The 14,081-nt window shown below is 38.2% G+C and overlaps 5 protein-coding genes across 5 annotated transcripts; 2 read left to right on the top strand and 3 right to left on the bottom strand.

The window, feature by feature from the left end:
- Window positions 1–280: 280 nt before the first annotated feature.
- Window positions 281–1,748, bottom strand: L201_002787 (chlorophyll synthesis pathway protein BchC; the record flags this gene model as incomplete). The annotated part of the gene is made up of 5 exons (XM_066218555.1): window positions 281–938; window positions 1,012–1,256; window positions 1,327–1,355; window positions 1,434–1,500; window positions 1,704–1,748. The coding sequence occupies 5 exons, from the start codon at window positions 1,746–1,748 to the stop codon at window positions 281–283; spliced, it is 1,044 nt and encodes a 347-aa protein (XP_066074652.1).
- Window positions 1,749–3,837: 2,089 nt separating this feature from the next.
- Window positions 3,838–5,218, bottom strand: L201_002788 (calmodulin; the record flags this gene model as incomplete). The annotated part of the gene is made up of 9 exons (XM_066218556.1): window positions 3,838–3,867; window positions 3,912–3,961; window positions 4,037–4,102; window positions 4,166–4,223; window positions 4,374–4,481; window positions 4,547–4,644; window positions 4,854–4,886; window positions 5,068–5,074; window positions 5,204–5,218. 9 exons carry the CDS (start codon window positions 5,216–5,218, stop codon window positions 3,838–3,840), a joined length of 465 nt encoding a protein of 154 aa, XP_066074653.1.
- Window positions 5,219–5,707: 489 nt separating this feature from the next.
- L201_002789 (uncharacterized protein) lies at window positions 5,708–7,886 on the top strand (the record flags this gene model as incomplete). The annotated part of the gene is made up of 4 exons (XM_066218557.1): window positions 5,708–6,044; window positions 6,116–6,601; window positions 6,662–6,936; window positions 7,005–7,886. 4 exons carry the CDS (start codon window positions 5,708–5,710, stop codon window positions 7,884–7,886), a joined length of 1,980 nt encoding a protein of 659 aa, XP_066074654.1.
- Window positions 7,887–8,063: 177 nt separating this feature from the next.
- On the bottom strand, window positions 8,064–10,265 carry L201_002790 (uncharacterized protein; the record flags this gene model as incomplete). The annotated part of the gene is made up of 5 exons (XM_066218558.1): window positions 8,064–8,573; window positions 8,667–9,101; window positions 9,161–9,463; window positions 9,540–10,031; window positions 10,104–10,265. The coding sequence occupies 5 exons, from the start codon at window positions 10,263–10,265 to the stop codon at window positions 8,064–8,066; spliced, it is 1,902 nt and encodes a 633-aa protein (XP_066074655.1).
- Window positions 10,266–12,108: 1,843 nt separating this feature from the next.
- Window positions 12,109–13,559, top strand: L201_002791 (uncharacterized protein; the record flags this gene model as incomplete). The annotated part of the gene is made up of 5 exons (XM_066218559.1): window positions 12,109–12,195; window positions 12,865–12,926; window positions 12,994–13,135; window positions 13,189–13,414; window positions 13,483–13,559. The coding sequence occupies 5 exons, from the start codon at window positions 12,109–12,111 to the stop codon at window positions 13,557–13,559; spliced, it is 594 nt and encodes a 197-aa protein (XP_066074656.1).
- Between the last annotated feature and the right edge of the window lie 522 nt (window positions 13,560–14,081).

The following is a 14,081-nucleotide window of genomic DNA, read 5'->3' on the forward strand; positions in this document are numbered from 1 at the left end:
TTTAGTGTATCGCTGTCGATTCACTCATCACCATACAGCTTAATCGTTATGAATTAACATCGATACATTTTTTTCATTAACTAATGCTACTATTACTTATATAACACCTTTACTCCAGCCCCAAAAATCAATAGATAAAAGCAAAACAATTTGACAGAAAATATCCGACAAAATCCGTATGAAAGGGTTCAGAAGATTCCGAGCAGAGCAATCCGTAAGTTCCAGCAACAAAAATAAAGAAAGACCTAAATTAAAGCTACATATCACCGAAGTAGACAATTTAAGGTTTGATGGCGATTTTAAGAGCTTGTCTAGTAGCCATTTTATCGAGAGCTTTTTGGTAATCTTTAAGATCAAAGACATCGGTAACCATACCTGTTGTTCTAATTTTACCTGAATCTAATAAATCGATAGCTCTTGGGAAACAGTATGTTTGTGAGAAAGAACCGATAATTCTCTTTTCATTAACGAAAATATCTGTTGGTGACCAAGAAGGTAATCTAGCTTTATCTTCATAAACACCGTAAACTAAGAGTGTACCACCTCTTGTAACGTAGTTTATAGCATCGTTAACAATTGATTCTACACCAGTACATTCAGCAACAACATCGAAACCATATGGATTTTCTTCTTTGATTTTTGCCCATTGTGAAGCAGCATCTTTTCTATCTAAATCAATATAAGCATCTGCTGCATCAACTTTTCTTGCAATATCCATTTTGATACCTTTGTTAGCGGCAATTGTGATGTGTCCAGCACCACCAATTTTCATTAATTGAGCTAAGATTAAACCAGTTGGTCCAGCACCAATTAATAATACTTTAGCACCAAATGGCATTTTCAATTTATCCATACCGTGGATAGCACATGATGCTGGTTCAAGTAAAGTGGCTTCTTCGTCAGAAAGGTTCTTGATTTTGTAACATTTGGCAAAGTGGCTATAGAACGAATATAGAGATTAGCTTTAATTAAACTGTAAAGGATTTAATAGGTTGAGATCATTCGACTCACTATTTGATGTAATCAGCGAAACCACCATCTCTAGCAACACCGGCTGGAGTAAAGTGTTCACAGAAAAGTTCATCACCTTTTCTACAGTAGTGACACCAACCACAAGTTTCACCAACATCTGCTGCAACTCTATCACCGACTGAGAAACCTTTAACGTTTTTACCCATGGCAACAACTTTACCAACGGCTTCGTGTCCTGGAATCAAAGGGAATTTTGAAATGAATTCTCCTTCATGGATGTGTTGCTGAAAGGTAACAGTAGAATATCAGCTCCTGCTCAATATCTTTTGGGCATTTAAATACGATTCAACTTACATCGGTACCACAAACACCACAGATATCGACTATTTATCATTAAAAATCAAGATGACAGGATCAGCTACAACTAGTGCAATCTTGTGTAAAGCCAATTATGGACTCACCTTTGAGGAGGATTTCATTTTCGTTGATTTCTGGGACTGGGACTTTTTTAATTTCGAAGTTTCTGGCCTAATAGGTGAATGGGCGGAAGTATAGGATATAGGATATAGGAAAGATCGAAAGATGGGATAATTATTGAAACATGGAAGGGATTACAAAGTCGATCAAAAATTTTAATGCGGTAATGGGAAAAAGAGTACGTATATGATAAAACGGGAAGAGATCAGCATAAGATCCCATGATTGAAAAAACATAATTAACGGATGACTTACTTCGTGGTAGTACAAAGCACTCATTTCAGATGGAACGTTGGACATTTTGAATAGATTTGGTTATTTGGTTTTTGGCTATGAATAGAGAAGTTTACAAGACTGAGATGTAAGCTTCATATCCCATTTATACCATCACCATCACTGCGCCTACAGATATGGAGATAAGGGGATATGTGATACAACGACGACAAGATGATAATATGGCTTGTAATGGTTTACACCATCATATGCTACCACCAGATGACATCGCGATCCAAGCTTGATTGCTTGATCGCTTGATCGCTTGATCGCTTGATCGGCTCTTTTGCCTGTTCCTTTTCCCCATCAATTGATACGCGCCCTCTCCCTATCCTTCCATCAAATGACACGCCTCTGTACACAATAACACATTATAAAAACTATACTCACGTATTAAATATAAAAAGATTTGGTTATGAGATATGCTACAGTAGTGGATATTTTATCGAAACAGGAGTAAATAAAAGAGAAAGAAAGAAAGAGAGAAAGATCAATCAAACAGCATAAGTATGCATTGATCTATATCTATATAGAAAAAAAGGGGTTCGATAATAGCTATCAGACGGCTTGTAACTGTTTTTTTCTTCCATTCAATTATTTTGTTCATTCATAATTCCAGGTTCAGGTTCAGCATCAGGATCAGGATCAGGTCTTTTAGTCCCAACAGATATTTTCGGGCTTTCGATTCCTATTTTATTATTGTGATCATTTAGCTTCAAAGCTTCTTCCCCTCTTTCACCTCAAACAACCTGCTGATATCACAATCATAATCATAAGAGCCCAACGCATCGAGGAACCCGCTTTCGCTTTTTCTCTATTTAGCATATGTACAACAATATGTGACCCTGACCATTATGACGTCGCGAACAATTGTTTAAACACCCTGTTTTATCGTAAACATTCAAAAAATCCCCTTAAGCTTGAACATTCAAAACCAGAAAACTCTGCTTTTGAAGGCTGAAGATTATTTTACCCGATCATATTCCGAACAAAATTCAAGAAAGCCTCAGACGTCAATACAGCATTTCGCGAATATCTGAATTCCCTAGAAATCGTTGTATGCAACGTATATTTTGTTCATATCGAAAACGGGAGGCATACACATGCTATAACACGCACAATTTGACGGCATTCCTTTATCCCCATAAGATTGAACAGACAAGCATACATACTCTTCTGGATCTAAGGTATAACATCAAATTCCTGAAATCTCATGCGGCAACAGCTTAAACGAGATGACATCAAGATGATGTGGCAGCGGTGACAGGCTTTATGATAGAAGGTTCCTACCAAACCTCTTCAAGCGAACACAAAGCCGTTCAACTGATATGATGTATTCAGGTTTAACCTGTGACCAGATGATGTAAGTGGTTAGTGATGCAGCTGGAATGACTGCGGCTGCTACCGGGTTCAATTGTTAGTAGTGATGGATTAAGCGATTCCAGCTCGATTGATTAGGTCAGAAAGGGGAAGGTTGCTCGAAACGAGTAACTGACTAAACTATACAATATTGATGTCAGTTCAATAGGCGTTGGTATTTCTTGGAAATGTATGTATGTTTTTTCTCAACCTCTTCATCCAAGATACAATGGTGCAAAAGCTGGTGCTCGCTATTCTCAACGCTCACAAGCTTAAAAATCTGTCGTTCCCTTCACCCTACACCTATCAATCAAACATGTTGACCTCGTCGCTTGTATCCGCAATGGCAGACACATTACATCAAGATCCCTCCTACACGAGCAAGCAGCGATGAGACTTGTGTTTTCGCCTGGTCCTTTATAGCAAGCATTCTTTTAACTTAACTGATAGCTACTGGACAATCTGATTCCAACTGAACACAAAGAGACACAATTAAGACGTAACAAAATCGATCTACCACCTAGTATCGATTCTTATTGTTTGAGCGTCGGGAACTGTCCCTCAACATGTATCCTCTGTGAGCGTCGTGAAATGACATGAAACCTTTTTATACATGCCAGTCTACGGATACCCTTTCCATCGATATTTTCCTAGTTTGACATCTCAAACCCTTCTTGACCAAGACACATATAACGGCAAAAAATATAGATTACCAGGAGTGAAGTAAGACGAGAAAATTGTGAGTAATGTTCGTTTACTATGGATAATTTGGCCGATTAGTCGAGAACTGTACATAAAAGCTTGACCAGTTTGAGTATTATTAGTACTCACTTTGGCCATCATCATTGTTACGAATTCGTTGTAATCAATCATACCATCACCTGTGGAATGAGAGAGATAGTCAGTAAATGTAGAGTACCTTCATATGGTAACTATATCACTTTTAGGAAACATACCGTCTTTGTCTGCTTCTCTGATCATTTCACTAATTTCAGCATCTGAGAGTTTCTCTCCGAGGTTGGCTACAGATAGGGACAGAGATTCAATTACCCTCCTACATACCGTCCAGCCGCACTAGAACTCACTCATGACGTGTTTTAATTCAGCAGCAGAGATGTGTCCATCGTTGTTTTTGTCGAATACCTAGAAGCGTTCGAACAATGTCAGCACCTCATTGCACGAGGTAGCAGAATCGTCCGTGAACCAGAGATCTCTCTTGATAGGACATTTTCCATGATTGTGAGAAAGTAAAGATAGGGACTAGTTGTAAGAATAAAGCAGTAACAAATTCACCTTGAAGGCCTCCCTGATTTCATCTTCAGAATCGGTATCGTGCATTTTTCTAGCCATAAGGGTCATGAATTCAGCAAAGTCGATTGAGTTGTTTCCATCAGCGTCAACCTAGAGACGATCAAATTCAGATGTTTATCAGCTTATGCTCTTTACCATATAGAGGAAAAGCTCACCTCGTTGATCATATCTTCAAGCTCAGCTTGAGTTGGGTTTTGACCAAGAGATCTCATAACGGTACCGAGTTCTTTGGTGGTGATAGTTCCGTCTCCATCTGGAAGATTCAGTCAAGCAGATTGAGAAAACCAATGGCGGGAGGTCAATTTCAGAGTGGATATGTGCAGGAAGTCACCGAAAAATGCAGTATTGGATTGGTTGAAAAGAACATTTGTTGAAATAAAAGTAGTATTAGAATGAAAAGTAAAATCGTATGGCTCCATCAGTTAAAACATTTCAACGGCAGAATATAAGGAAGACACTCACCTTTATCGAAAAGAGAGAAAGCTTCCTTAAATTCTAAGTAGTGTGAGACCTAGTCAGCATCGCGCTCTTTCCGCTGTACAAGTTACACTTCTCCAACCTAAACTGCATATCACATACCGGCGATTTGTTCTATAACAATGAAACGGGTAAAGTTGGTATGTCAGCTTATAATCACTTTGGTATTATATGCTTATATACTTGAATGAGAGCTGACCTTTTGTCTGTAAAAGTAAGAACCATCAGCTTCTTCTCTCTTTAACCAGTGTCGTGTCAGGATTGAATGGGTTCAAGTGGGGCCGAATGAACCCCATTGATAAAATCAAGTGAAGTAGAGAAAGCCAAACACTCACTAATTGTTCAGCCATTATGATCAGTCAATGAGTCGTAACAGTCGTCAGAAAGATATTTGTAAGTGATATATATAGCCTGAGAAGATGATGGAAGAAGTAATGTCAAATTTGATGTTGTCAGTGTCTCTGTGTGTAACAAGTTGGTCGCGACCACGACCTTGAGCTTTACAGGTCATTCCGCAGTGACGGTGATACCGATATGTGTGAGTGTACCTGATATATGATATATCATACTATGGATGTCCTGTTAATCCCGGATGCATAGAAAAGACAATGATCAGGCTCACCGGCTCCGAATGATTTGATGACGTAAAACGATTTCAAACACAGATAAATATGATGACGATGAGCGAGTCCATTTTCATGAATTTTGAGACTTTTTTTTTGGAATTCAATGTTGGTCTTTGGAAATCGAATAGCATAACTCAATATCATTACATCCCTCATATATCGCTGATATCTATTCCTTCCTGGTCGAGTTTCCATCCTCTTGATAAGGAAATTATGTCCAGCTCAACTCCCATCTCTATCCTCTCAAGAGGAGTTTCCGTATACTCGATTCCACCTGAACTACTAGCGAATCTTTCGGTTCGATCAATACAAGCTCAAGACAAAATTGGTGAAGATCAAGAAACTTCAACTAAACCTGTAACTCAATTACCTACTCCAGCGAATTTACCTGGAGCATCTGGATTAAGTTGTCAAACTTGTCCAAACGCAAATTTCGATACTGTAGAGGAGCAAAGAAAACATTTCAAATCAGATTGGCATAGATATAATGCTAAAGCTAAACTTACTGGAAGGACGGTAAATGCTGAAGAATGGGATGGTATGGTAGAAGGTATGTGGCTTGCATAGCCGTCCTTGAAATGGGCCTATAGTACCAAGCTAATAATCAAAAATGTTCTATAGGTATATCATCGATCTCAGGATCCGAATCTTCTTCCTCATCCGGCTCATCGTCACAATCCAAAGTAGCCAAACTACTTAAACGTCAAACTTTAGGTAACAATGGCACAGCATCAGATGACGAAGAAGCATTGGAGTTAGCAGATAGACAACGTCGTGCACATTTACGTACAGCTGTTATATGGTTTTCACCCACAACACCTTTAACTTCTTTAGGTATACCTAAAGACACTCAATTTGGTGTACATAGATCATTATTTCCTCCGTTTGATACTGCAGCAGATTATCTCACTGAATTGAAAAGGATGCAGCTGACTGGTGATGAAGAGGAGGACAAGGAAAGAAGATTAACTCTATTGATGGTTGCTGGAGGTCATTTCGCTGGTATGGTAGTCTCAATCAAACCAAGAGGTAAAAGTGAAAAACAAGATGTCAAAGGTGCAGGAGAAGTCAGAGTATTGAAACATAAAACTTTCCATCGATATACAAGTGAGCTAATTCTATCCTTCAGTTCCTAAAAGAGTTGATGTAGCTGACTATATACCATAGCACGTAAGAAGCAAGGTGGTTCTCAAGCTTTAAATGATAATGCAAAATCAAAAGCTGTTTCTGCAGGTGCAATGTTACGTAGATACGGTGAACAAGCATTGCAAGAAGAAATCAGAGCCTTGATGATAGATTGGGAAGAAGATTTAGCTGCTTCAGAACGTATTTTCATTAGAGCTAGTACTCATGGTAAAAAGAGTTTCTATGGTTATGAAGGTGCTGTTTTACACAAGAATGACGATAGATTTAGAACTTTCCCATTCCCTACAAGGCGACCAGTAAGTCTTTCCTTCATTACCGCGGAGATGTCATTTGAGGAGACTTCTGACATTGTTTTTTTGTATAGACACTTGATGAAGTTTTACGTTGTTGGCATGAACTCACTCGAATGAAAGTTTCACATTTGTCTGAAGATGCGTTGAAAGCACTTGATGAAGAATACATCGCCTCTCTGCAACCCAAAAACAAACCAATCAAACCTACACCAGCTCCTACACCAGCACCTTCAACCGCACCTTTGATACCTAAACTATCACCGGAAGAAGAAGCCAAAATAGATAGAAGGAAAAGATTAGAAGAAATGATACGTAAAGGTAAATTAGATGCGTTAAAATCATTTTGGTCAAAATATGGAAATGAACATTATGCAGACGAAGTGGAGCAGTCAGAAATACTGGGTCTTTGTGCTTCTTTAGGGCAAGAGGAAATTTTAAAATATCTATTAGAAGAAGAAAAATTGAATCCAACAAAATCAATTGAATCTTCAAACAATAAAAAACCATATGATTTATCGGCTAATAAAAATATTAGAAATATATTTAGAAGAACAGCATATAATTATCCTGATTGGTATAATTGGATAGAAGATGCTAAAGTACCTTCAGGTTTAAGTGATGAATTACAATCTGAACAAAATGCTAAAAAATCCGAAAGAAGAAAAGGTTTAAAAGATAAATTAAAAGAAAGAGAAAAACAAAAACAATTAGATGCTGAACAACAAGAAAAGGATGAATTAGAAGCTGAACAAGAAAGAATAAAACAAGACCATATGAAACAAGCTGCTTTATCTCTTGGTAATAGTAATGGTAGTACAAACAATAAAGGACCACAAAAATTAGGTGGTAAAATTGGTGGTGAAGGTTTAGGTGGTATGACACCTGAAATGAGACAACAAATTGAACGTGAAAGAAGAGCAAGAGCTGCTGAAGCTAGATTCGGTAGTAGATAAGGATGAAAGGGAGATAGGTTAAATGTAACTCGATAGCTGAATTTATAATAATTATATTCGTTTATTTGTTGATTATATCAACCCCTGCATTGACGTAAAACCATCATGAAGTGACAAGTACATGCACCTATAATATCAATAATATCACACATAAAGAATCTATCTCGATTCGGATACCTATGCTCTCGATCCCTTCATTTTAGCAATAGCATTTGGACCTCTAATTTTACCTTTTTTAGCTTTGGGTTTAGCGTTTTTACCTCTTTCTCTTTCTGATTTTGATAAATTCAATTTAACTGCACCCCTTTCTTGATTTTTTTCTAATAAATGTTTTGATTTCTTTTTAGCTAATCTTCTAGCTTGTCTATCTGAATCAGAATTTTTAATTACTCTTCTTTCTTCTTTTGATAAATCTTTTAATTTTTCACCTAATTTTGGATCTCCTTTAGGTATTATACCTCCATTTGATCTAGTAAATGATTTACTAATAGACTTTGTTTTACTTTTATCATCATTGTTCTTACTGGAAGAAGTTCCCCCGGTCCCGGCAGACGCAAGTTTTTTGATTGTATTATTTAATGTATTTGCTGAAGGAAGTGTTTTACAAGGTTGTACTCTTAAATATCGTTTAGCGAATTTAATTTTCTTAGAATCCATAGCTAATATTTCATCTACACTCTCTCGATCCTATATCAAACAAGTTCCAGGAAGGCAAAATCAGTTTTTTTTTTTTCTTATCCCTTTGATTTCCAATAAACTATATGATATTAGTCAACTTACAGAGAAATGGACGTAACCGAAACCTTTACCCAATTGAGTTTCTTTATCTCTTACAACTCTAACTCCTGTGACCCATTTTTCTTTAGCAGATCCTCTTTCTGCTTTAACAAGTTCTTCAAAGAATACTCTAATATCTTCTTCTTTTGAGGCATAATCTAAACCACCAACAAACAAACTTTTTTTAGGATCTGTTCCACTAGGTAACCATGCGTCTCTTTTGGCTAAAGCGTTTCCTGCTGATTTAAGTGCAACAGCTGATGGTAATCTCAATGAATCAACTCGAATTGTTCGTCCCATAAATGTACTGGTGTTTGCTGCTAATACCGTTGAGGCCGCTTCAAATGGATCAAGTATAGGAGCGACATTTGATGATCTATCAGGATGAGGATGAGCGAATACGACATATGCGTTACATGATGCTAATTCAGAGTGAAACTAATATCAATTATTAGCTATCAATTCTAACTTACTGTAAGTTACAACATATAACTTACATCTTTTTTGATAAATGCAACTTTTCTCTTTCCTTTTGAATCTAGAAATATTTTTCCTTGATCTGGTACATCATTATCAACTCTAGATTTTTTAACAGGTAGATCGAAACTTTCGTTTTGAGCTCTCCAAGCTGCTGCACGTTCTTTTTCTCTTTTTGCACGTTGTGTAGCATCTTTTTCTGGATCATCTGTAGGTAATGATGCTGTAGGTGCTGCGAATGGTACTGAACGGAATCTAACTGATTCTATTTTAGCCGAAGGTACAAAGGAAAGTAAATGTTGTTGTAATTGATGTAAAGCAGACTAGGTAAGTCAAATATATAATAAGCATCTATAAGTAATCACCGTATTGGGTTTGGAGTCTTTAACTAAATCTTACCTTGTTTTTAGCACATTCAAGTGGTAAATTACCAACAAAAACTGTCCTTCTATCTTTATTTGCTGAAGTTTCTCCAGGTGGTGTATATTTACCAAGTGTTTTGCCCTTCTTGGCTTTCTTCTCATCTTTAGCTTTGACACTTTCATGAACCATGTCTTCACTTCCTGCTTCCGAATTCTCATCTTCGTCCTTATCTTCCGCTACATCTACATCATTTTCTGCACTTTCGCCTTCAACTCCTTCTATTCGAGATATTTGAGCTTGTCCCTCTTCTTCCTCTTCTTCATCCTCGTCACTCTCATCATCAAATTCTTCAGAAAGTTCTTCTAATTCTGCGTCGTTGTCTACCTCGTCATCTTCGTCTTCTGAGTTGTCTTCAACTTCGGAATTTTCGTTATCCTTCTTGCTCTTCTTGGTAGCTGGTTGGGTTGATTCAGGTTGTGCAACAAGTTTAGAACTACTTGCTACAGGAGCTGACTGTGCGAATGAACTCTGTAGAGAGTATTGTTCATCAGCATACGCTCACATACGTTGGGCATACGTTCAAAGAGTCAGCTGACTTACACTTTTTGCAAAAATATCATCTAAATCTGAATTCTTTACTTGACCGAATAAAGAGAATTCTTCTTTTGGTTCTTCAACTTGAACCTTTTCATTTCTCTTTCGTTTTTTCCCACCATCAGTTTCAAGCCCTTTGCCGTTGGAAGCTTTGGTGTTTTTGCCCATTTCTAAAAGGAGTGTTATGTTTATACTTATATATGCTGGTAATCTTAGGATATGGTTGATCTAAGCCAAATGATATATTACTTTCTTTAGATCTACTCAAACTTTTGTCAATGCTTGGACTTGTGCATCTTCAAAATTCTGTTTTCATACTCCACTTTCCCACGACAGCAAAAACTCAAAAACACATTAAATGGAAGGTGTAAATAACAGATCGTCGACTTGGCTTTAACAGGAGGGATCATTTAGTATTATGCTTGAAACGTGACAAAGCTCAAAATAGATACCTTGTAAATGCCACAAGCTATAACACCGATAAATAATCAGTGATTGTGTTTGCAGGTGACCTAGGAATCCGACGGTTCTCGCGTTTATTCCAGCATCATCACTTTTACATTTCTCTGATATCGATATGGTGCCTGATCAACTCCAAAAGAAGAAGAAACCAAACAAATAACCCTGAATTATTATATCATATAGATTGCGAAAACATTAATTTAATCTTGTAAACAAATCTTTGCTTTGCTCCGAAGTTGGTCCAATAATGGGGTATGGGATGATTCGATTGTGCTTGCTTGATGTTACACTTCATCTTGGTGGCCACAGACTTGCGTAGATGGATCTTGAAGGAGCCAGCAATAGTATGGATCCCCGATTTATATGATAGCGTATACATAAGTATTGAAACCCGACTGAAGAAATCAGCTCCTCCAGATCTTTCGTTCCGATACTGCTCTTATGTTGAATGTATTCTTCGCGACCATTTTCTCGTCATGCCATAGCAGATTCGATCTGGGAAGATGTTCAAAATGTGAAGACGTATATGACAGAGATATACAGATGTTCATTTATACAAGAAAAGACGTCGTATATCGTGTTCATCCTACCTAACCTTCCTTTACCCATATTTCCAGTATATAAAAGGTGCCTCTTCGCCAACGAGCTAGCGATATCGATGACCTGTAATCTGATAAGCAATCTGACAGGCGGAACAGGAGCCGACATATCATCAATAACGATTCATGAGAAGAATGAAGTGAAAAACTCTCATATTGCTAACATACAGCCTTATTTTATAAAATAATGATGTGGTCAAATGACCGGAAAGCCACAGCCAATTATTGGGTAATTACCAAACAGTCTTGTCAGAAAGTTTATGCAGTATCAATGAGCACATCTAAGCCCGTAATCCAGTAGATCTCATGTTCAGCTTTTGAACAAACTCATTTTTATGTTCCAAAGACAAAAGAAAAATGATGAACACAGCTCGATCATATCTCGGGGTTACGAATCAAGTCGCGGCGTTTTAGATCCAGAGCAAGATCACAGGAGTCACGTGACTTTTTCTCAATCCTCTGATCTCTCTACTTTCTTCATATGCATGGAGCTTTTTGAAAGTACCATCGTGAAGAGCTAGGTATGATGCATGCATATCAATTTTAATAATTGAAAAATTCGTAAAATTGGACGAGGTATAATGGATTGATTGAAAAGGGGTTGTTTACGTCGGTTGATGAAATGTAAAAATGACCGTTTGAAATATCGCGCGCCAAGTTGTCACATATACTTACACCCCCCTGTTCTTCTTGAAAACAACTCTTCTTCCCCACTAACTTTCATTTTTTTAACTTATCTCAAACATTCATAAATCTTCAAGGTTAGTCAATAACTTTCATCTTTCGAACATAATCAGACACTTCAATACTACTTTGAAAGACCCAATCAGAGTATAAAGCTAACAAATTTGTCTTCAACGTTGTTTACTTCTTTCTCGACATCAAATCACTTTTCCCAAAAAATAGCTTCTTGCCACCAAACCAAACAACAAACAAACAAATCATTCATAATGGCTCCTACCACTGCTGCTGCCCCAAAGAAAGCTGCCGCCCCTAAAAAGGCCGCTACCCACCCAACTTTCCTTGCTATGATTCAAGTGAGTTTACCTTTTTGTCCAACTTGAAAGTCGGAATACTTCATCATAGACCCAACTTTCGATTTTGTTGTTTGCTGTACTTCCGGGATTTGGATCTTCTACAATCCTCTACTCAATACTCCAAACGAGATCTTTACGAGGTATCAAAGCTCTATCGTCAAAAATGAAGGTTTGATGGCTGTTCAAGCTCATCCTTCACCGAGACATCAACGGAGGAATAGAAGGGGATAAACACTCCTCAGCTTCCCGACCGCTATTGGCTCATCCTTTCCCCCATGTCTCTTATATACTCATATATCGCTCTGTCATCGATCTACCTTCATCGGTCTGGCTGCTCAGTTCCCTCCATGTCGTCGTCGGGAGTAATCAGCACAGACCGTAGCAAGCCCCCTAATCCTTCTCTCCACTTCCGCGCGTGACCCCCCTTCCCATTGCTCCTTCAACTCATTTCACATTTCTCTTCACACACAACTTCTATAACCTCAATACTTGGTGCATGTGTTGTTCTACCCTTCCTTTACAAACTCGTTGAAGCGCATGGCTTCATGCATCCTCTACATCGATATCAACCCATTTTTGTGGAATTGCCTTTTTCGGTAGATTTCGTAACTCATTACTCGATGTCGTACTTCGTATCAAAATAGCTGACTTAACCTTACCTGTTGATAGGAAGCTGTCAAAGCTCACCCAGATGACTCAAGAAAAGGTGTTTCCCGACCTGCCATCAAGAAGTGAGTTGACGATATACCATCGTGCATCCATACGTGTGTCCATCAACTAATATATACATACCCTCAGATACCTTGCCGATACCTACAAAATCGACATGAGTTCCTCATCAAACACCACCAATCTCTCCAACGCCATCAAACGAGGTGAAGAGAAAAAAGAACTCATCTTACCAAATGGTATCTCTGGTAGAGTAAAACTCGCCCCTAAAGTGAGTTGACCTGTTTATACGTCTCATGTGCTCGTGCTTATAGGTGCCTTTAGGCCAAATCTGCTGGTAAAGAAAACGTTGCCCCCAAAAAGAAAGCTGCCACCGCCGCTGCCAAGAAACCTGCTGCAAAGAAAGCTGCTGCTCCCAAAAAAGCCGCCGCTACCAAAGCCGATGGTGCCGCTAAACCAGCTGCCAAAAAGACCGCTCCTAAAGCTGATGCCGCCAAGAAGCCAGCCACTGCTGCCAAAAAGACCTCTGCTGCTAAGAAAGCTCCAGCTGGTGAGTTGTTTTACCTATAATTATCTTTGAAAATTGATCATTCAACTGACTAGCCTGTCTGTGTCCAGCCAAAGCTGCTGCCGGTGCCAAAGCTGCTCCTAAAAAAGCCGCTGCCCCAAAGAAAACCGCTGCCAAAAAGGTATAAGCTTTTACGATATGTTGTCAAGGGGAATGATCATAAGGATGATTTTGTAAAATTTATTGTTCTTTCCACGTCTCTTCTTTAAGTAATTTGAATCTTCCAGCTGGCTTTCTTTACTTTTCTTAATACCTGTTTTAGCAGTCTACCTATTTTGTCTACTTTCGTTTTCGATCATCTTTATTTATACGTTTGTTCTACTCCAGGTTTTATATTCATGCATTAGCAAATAGCCTGTGTTTCATCATTACATTACTATTCCAATCCAACTAGGACATTTGCAGGTGGAATGAGATACGAAGATAGCAAGGATGATTGCTCTCAACCTTGATGCCACACTACATACTATAGGTAGGCTCGGATAGATTTCTCGAGTGATCGCTTAATACGAGGACATACTCCGGAACGAGATTAGGTTATTGACATCTTTGATTTCTGTTTTCATTTCTAATGTTCATATTTCGGTGTTTACATACCAAGCATATACAGTATTCAACCCGTCGCACCCCTTCTAGGCTGCTTCTCAGC

This window comes from Kwoniella dendrophila, chromosome 3, assembly GCF_036810415.1.
Source record: "Kwoniella dendrophila CBS 6074 chromosome 3, complete sequence".
NCBI classification, from domain to species: Eukaryota; Fungi; Basidiomycota; class Tremellomycetes; order Tremellales; family Cryptococcaceae; genus Kwoniella; species Kwoniella dendrophila.